The 6278-nt window shown below is 46.7% G+C and overlaps 1 protein-coding gene across 1 annotated transcript; it reads right to left on the bottom strand.

The window, feature by feature from the left end:
* Positions 1 to 2004: 2004 nt before the first annotated feature.
* Positions 2005 to 5940, bottom strand: TM4SF4 (transmembrane 4 L six family member 4). The gene is made up of 5 exons (XM_010087540.1): positions 5610 to 5940; positions 5263 to 5352; positions 3079 to 3212; positions 2310 to 2499; positions 2005 to 2022 (listed from the first exon to the last, which is right to left on the bottom strand). The coding sequence occupies exons 1-5, from the start codon at positions 5781 to 5783 to the stop codon at positions 2005 to 2007; spliced, it is 606 nt and encodes a 201-aa protein (XP_010085842.1). The 5' UTR covers positions 5784 to 5940.
* Between the last annotated feature and the right edge of the window lie 338 nt (positions 5941 to 6278).

Here is a 6278-nt window from a genome sequence, read left to right as displayed (position 1 = left end):
ATGATGTGTTAAGAATGTCTTTATAACTTTCAGAACACTTAGCAGTGTTACAAAATGCTGAAGGTGTTGGATCCCTGAACTTTGAGATTTTTAAGAACAGTTTAAAAACATCTTGCAAATTATTCAAGTGTTGTTTGCACTGCCTCTGTGTACAAAGGTGGGCTCCAGCGGTGCCTCCCAGACCTGATACCTGTGACTGCACCGGCGCATCGCCTTTGTTAGACAAGAGATCACAGTTGGTTAGGTGCTGCTGTGAACAGGAGGTAAAAGCCCTTTTGCTTCACACGTAGAAACAGTTTTGGTCACTTACTGCTGATATTTCTGCACCAAGTTATGCAGGCTGTGCAGTTTCTGTAAAAGATTGAAGACAAGGATTACAGCATAGGACGTGTTTCTGCATGTGAATAGATACCTATGTTGGAGTTTTAATTGAGTTTTCTCATTGTGTAGCTGGATTTAAATAGGATATGTCCTTCTCCTTCCCATGAGTACCGATTTTATATTGTATGAGGGATGTGGAAATTTATTTGCTTTTCTAAAATGACGTTTCATTCGCTGTCTGTGTGGAGCCAGTGTCTGGTGGTGATGTTCTGCGTGAGACCAGCTTGCTCTCTAACAAGACCAGAGCTGGGACCCTGCTGGGATTCACGGCAGTGACTGGTCAGGTTGTGGCTCATCCCCGTCTTTGTGGCTCATGAACTTTGCAGTTGGAATGAAGGACGAGGCAGCGTGTCTGTACCGGGAACACTGTGGGTCTCCCTCCCATCTCAGCGTGTAGGCAGGAAGCGTGAAAAAACTTCATATAAAGGCGAAACAGCTTCTGTGCGAGGAATAGCTAAATATACTAATGCTTTTCAGGCTAAAGAGACAGCTGCGAGGAGATGTGAGAGCCCATGGCATCAGTTATCCTGGGGCAGAGGGGCAGGGCTGGCTGTGTCCTCTCTCGCAGGCGAGAACTGGGGGGCATCCCATGGAAGGAGCAGGCGGCAGGGTCAGGACAAAGGAGTTTCGTCCCTCAGCATGGAGTTAGACTATGGAAGGGATGTTGTGATCCAAGGAACAAATGGACAGCTTCACAGAGAAGGAATCCCTCAGGGAGAGTTAAATGCGGAGATGAGCCCTTGTCTCAGGAGGTCCCTGGAGTACAAAAACTGCAGGCTGGAGGCTCCACGCCTCCCCTATTCTCACACTTGCTGTGTTCATGTCACCTCCCACAGCCGGACTGTGCCGTCACATCCCCTCTGCTGGGAGCGAACGAGGAAAGCTGATGAGGGATTGGTGAAGCAGCGGGATCCCCATCCTGCTGAGATGGCTGTGAACTGGCCTTTCTCAGCGGGTTCCCGGTGTCGCACAGGGTCTCGTGGTGTCCGAGGTGACTGGTAACCGGGGGGTCCGCAGCACTGTTCTGGCTGTCACCTTGGCCCTACACTGACCTGCGCAGCAGCACTGCTGAATGTGCTGCCTGTCCAACACGGACAAGGAGAGACCTCACCATGAGATCTGTGGATCTGCTCTGTCACAGAGACTCTACAGAAAGCACTTGAGTCATAGCAGGTCTGGAAGAGAGAATTCCTCACTTATCCAGGTAACGTAAACATGTACTCAAAAAGTTAGAGTTGTGATATTTCCATCTGATAAACCTCAGAAGAAAACAGACACAGCTGCATTACAGCTGAGCTTGTACCAGCAGCCTCTGATGCTCCCCAGCTGGAAAGCCGAGTTGGGAGAGAAGGTATTTTGCCTGAGAATACCCTCTTTTTGAATGGAAACTGTTTTACAAAAATAAATATGCATGCGAGAGTTGGATTTCACTTATTTTATTCCATGATGAGGAGTTTCAGGAAGGATAGAAAGGGAGTCAGGGCTTCATGACGTTAGTGGGGCGGAGTGCCCTTCATTCTCATCTTCTCAGCCAGGGATGACGCATCTGAGGGCAGCTCAGTGGGACGGCTGCAGAAGGGAGCACCCCGAGATAAGGAGGATTGTCTGTGGTGTTCATATTCTTTAGACAGTTCCATCTCCCTGGAAGAATAAAAACATGGAGGTAATTTAGTGGCTACTATTCCTGTGGCTTCCAAAGGTTTTTATTATTTCCCAGTGGCTACAGGAAGCTGTCAGATGAACACCATAAATATGGACTGAGATCATATTTGCAGCACCTGACAACACTGTAGGGTTTCAGCTGTACTTTAGAAAACGCAATCATGGTGCTGAATGAAGTCTGGTTTAGTTTTTCAGACTGCTAGCCAGGTGTGTATATGACTATCATCAGAACAAAAAATAATGACCGCAAGCCATCGGTTGCTCACCCCGCAACACCCGCAGCATTTGCAGTCCCCACAGATGGTCCCGATCAGGCCGTTCACCACCTGGATGGCGCAGAGCAGCACCTGGACCCCGCTCATGATGAGCAGCAGCGAGAAGAGGGTCAGGTTCCATGTGACGACGTTCTCGGGTGACTTACACACGCTCCACGATGTGTGGTTGGTGAGGTAATTCCTGGGGGGGACAAAACAGTTGTGAAGCAGATGACATGAGTGGGCAGGGAGGGTCTGATGGGGCCGACGAGCTGCCACTGCCGGGATGAGCTGTGAGCCCCAAAAAAGCAAAATTGGAAAAGCAAAATTGGATTGGAAAAGGCAAGAGATCAGAGACGAGCGTGTGCTAGATAAAACTGAACAGTTCTGCTGTTTGGGGCGCGAGATCTCAGCTGAGCACGTGCCCGAGGGGTGCTGGTCCCTGCCGAGGCGTTTGGCCGAGGCTGTCCCAGTGGGTCTGTCGGGATGATGCAGTGCACATCACAGCCCCAGGTGCGGACCCTGGGGGTCTCCCTCAAGGCGGCACCTTTGGGAACCCCGGGGGGCGTGTGGGGGTTTGTGGGTGTCTGCACCTAAATATTTGCCTTAATTTACTGTGTTACATTGTAACAAAAACAAAACAAGTGAGTTATCAAAACAATATGATAAAAGATGAATAAACTCAGTTTTCCTAACAAAGCACCAAATGCTACAGGGAGTTGAATCATACCACAAACGTAAACCATGTTTAACTCTTTTTTTTCTGGTTGTCCTGTCTTACCCATCCTGGAAAGGGTAGGTCCACTCTGTTCCAGTGTAGCACTTGGGGCCTTTGTGTAGGGCTACTGCTGACACAGCAAAGCAGTATCCAGCTCCCAGAACTCCAACCGCAGCAAATATTATAGAGGAAAACATCTGATGAAGAGAAAAATAATGTTATTTTTGCTCTCAAACAATTAAATGTACCCTATTAATGTGAATGTACATTCCCTAAATTCAGCTCTTAGCAGTCAAAATAGTCAACTGAGCAGCTAAAATATATTAGTTTGCAATTGCATAATAAATCTATAATGCATACCTGCGCTGGTATTTAGAAGCTTTAAAGGAATTGGCACCGTTTACCCCAAGGGGTGGATGGTGGCACAGTAGATGGCACTGCTCCCCTCCAGACAGTGTCGGTCCCAGGGACCTCGTTGCTGTTCAAGGTCCCGTGTTTCACTGAAGTGGATTGTCTTTCTCAAGAGATTATAAGTAAGTCTGGGACCACTCAAGGCATTAAAAAAAAGTCTATGGTACCCTTTGCAAGTTAGCTTTGGTATCGTGGTCATATTTGGACCAAGTAATTATATTTTTCCTTCCTGAGTCTCCACTTCATGTTTCAGATTAGTCTACTTTATCTCCTCGCTGGAACTTGTCATCGTAGCAGTGCAGTTGGAACGGCTTGGAAAGGATGGCTTTGTTTTCCTGGCTTGCCTTTACAGCAGTTTCATATATACTAATATGTAAGTAAATAATGCAAAAACTAATGCCCTGCTGCAATTCTGAAACACTTACAGCCGTAGTAGTTTGTAGATAAAGAAATGTGCTTTCAGGTCTGTGAGCTTTTATTCAGAGCTCATCACAAGACTCTTGCCTTGAGTGCCAACGTTCATTTTTATGTTGATATATCCGATGGGGCTGACTTAAATGTGGTGTGTATGTAGCAGACACCCTAATAATGGTGTTTGTGCTAACATACGAGAACAAATTCAGCTCTCAGTCATGCTGCAGTGAGGCCACCAGGACTCGGTTTAGTACGGTGTAATTAGCACTTGTGACTGTACTAATATCCGGGTCTCTCAGTCAGCTGTGCTCGTTATAACACGAGTCGTCAGCAGGGTGCTGCGCTGCGGATCCTGGGTGGCTTCCCCGGGCAGCACCATGCCTGCAGGCTGTCCCCCGCAGCAGCAGCTGCAGCGGGTGGGCGCAGCGGGACCCCGGGGTGACCTGCGCCCCGTCCCACGGCGTCGCAGGGGCACACGGAGCCCGGCAGCAGAATGCTGGGGGTCTGGGACCCTCCGGCTTGTGTGTGCTCTGTAAAGCTAAACTGAGATATGTTCACTGCTGACAGAAATTGATAATACAGGGTGGTGGTGAGAAATATGTGGCTCCGTTCCGCTGCCCCCACCCCTCGAAGTTCCACCTGCTTTGTTGGGATTGCACAGAGACAGCATCAAAGACGGGGTTTAGGGAATGCTCCTGGTTAACCTCACAGCCACGATTCTTTTCCTATTGGTTTTTTCTTTTTTTTTTTTTTCAATTGGAAACCTGTTCCTTGATAAAAAAGGGTAATGATGTACTTGAGCCAATCAATTTATTTCAAAGGACAGACTTTCCTAGTAGAAATATATTTATTTTTTCCCTAATCTAATTTTTAAACTAAAACACTTGAAAAGCTTACTAGTATCTGAAGGTATCCATTTGAAACTTTTCAGTTCTAATGACAAAGGAAGCTATAAATTCAGAGTGGAGCCTGGTCTGTCCAGCTTTAAGCAGGAGGTTGGATTAGGTGACCTCCTGAGGTCTCTTCCAGGCTGAAATTTCCTACGAACCTGGTGGGAGACTCACAGCATGTTGGGTGGGACTGCAGTGAGTTGGGAATGTGGTGCCTGACTGTCAGAATAATGTTAAACACTGCCAGCAAAAAATGGCTCCAGAGAGAGAAGGGTTACGCTCTGCAAAACAAAGTGCAGATCTTTCAGAAATTACTTGTAATTGTGATAGCAACTGTAAGGATCTTGTGATAGCGGAGCACATCGAGGCAGTGCAGTTCTGCTGCCTGTAGCACAGCGCCAAAGCCGCAGCCCCCTTTAGCAGCCGGCTTGTTCTGCTCCCCAGCGCTCGGACAGTGGCTGCGAGCAGAAGGTACATGTATCAATCAGTTACAATTTAGCTTTTATTTTTTCCCACGTTTCCTCTCACTTACCGCAAACCTCTTTCCACAGCTCGCATTGCCACAGCATCCACAGCAATCATTGTTCTTAAGGCCCAAAAATACCAAGGCAGGAAAGATCATCTACCAATAACAGAATTACAGTTTGAATTGGGATGGATTCAAGTTACATTTGCTTTTAAATATAATAGTTCTATGTCTTTTTTTTTTTCTTATCACTAAGTTAAGTTGCTTATTGCAAAACTGTTGGATGGCTTGTAACTTATTTGTTTATCAAAGAATGATTGGCAGGTTGGAACCTGCATTTGAGGTTCTGAGGAAATTCAGCAATGCAAAGTCATGGTGCGGGTAGGGGAGAAGGTCTGAATTTATATACTCACCAGTACACCAGATCCCAAGATCCCTCCGAAGTACCAAACCTCATCTGTAATATGTTGATTGTTGTCAACCACTTGTCCTCCAGGGAAAAACAGCAAAATGTTGACGAGGGTACACAGCACAGCCAGGGGGATGAGGGTGATTCCCAGGCACTTGGCACAACCTCCCGTGCACATGATTTTTTAAAGAAATGGCAAACAAAGGCAGAGGAAAAATCTCTTGGACGTTCTCAGAACTGTTTTATAAAAAGGAGCTTCTCTGTGTACTTGACAAAATCCAGTTTCTGCTGTGCCTTTGGAGGAGCTGAGCCTGTAGAATGCTCCCTTCAGAGACGTTGCTGCAGTCGATCAGAAGTGCAGCGCGCTGGTTATTTATACGTTCTCGCAGCCATGATGTCAATTTTCTGAACGTCCATAAATGAAATTACGTTCAGTGCTGCCTCTCATTTTACTGTGACAACCCATAACCTCTGTTAATGTTTTACAAATGTGGATGAGCCATTTCATTATCTGGGCTCAGGTCATGGGTAGATATCCTTCTCAGCTCTGGATCATCGTTTTTACAACACGCAGTCCTTATTCACACTGCAAAGTGCTTCTTTGTAAAGACTGATACAAACACCCATCAGGATCAGCTGATGTTAATACCAGCTGTGTGCAATGGAAAAGTTA

This window comes from Pterocles gutturalis, unplaced genomic scaffold, assembly GCF_000699245.1.
Source record: "Pterocles gutturalis isolate BGI_N339 unplaced genomic scaffold, ASM69924v1 scaffold16546, whole genome shotgun sequence".
NCBI classification, from domain to species: Eukaryota; Metazoa; Chordata; class Aves; order Pterocliformes; family Pteroclidae; genus Pterocles; species Pterocles gutturalis.
This window is presented reverse-complemented; position numbering and strand designations above follow the sequence as displayed.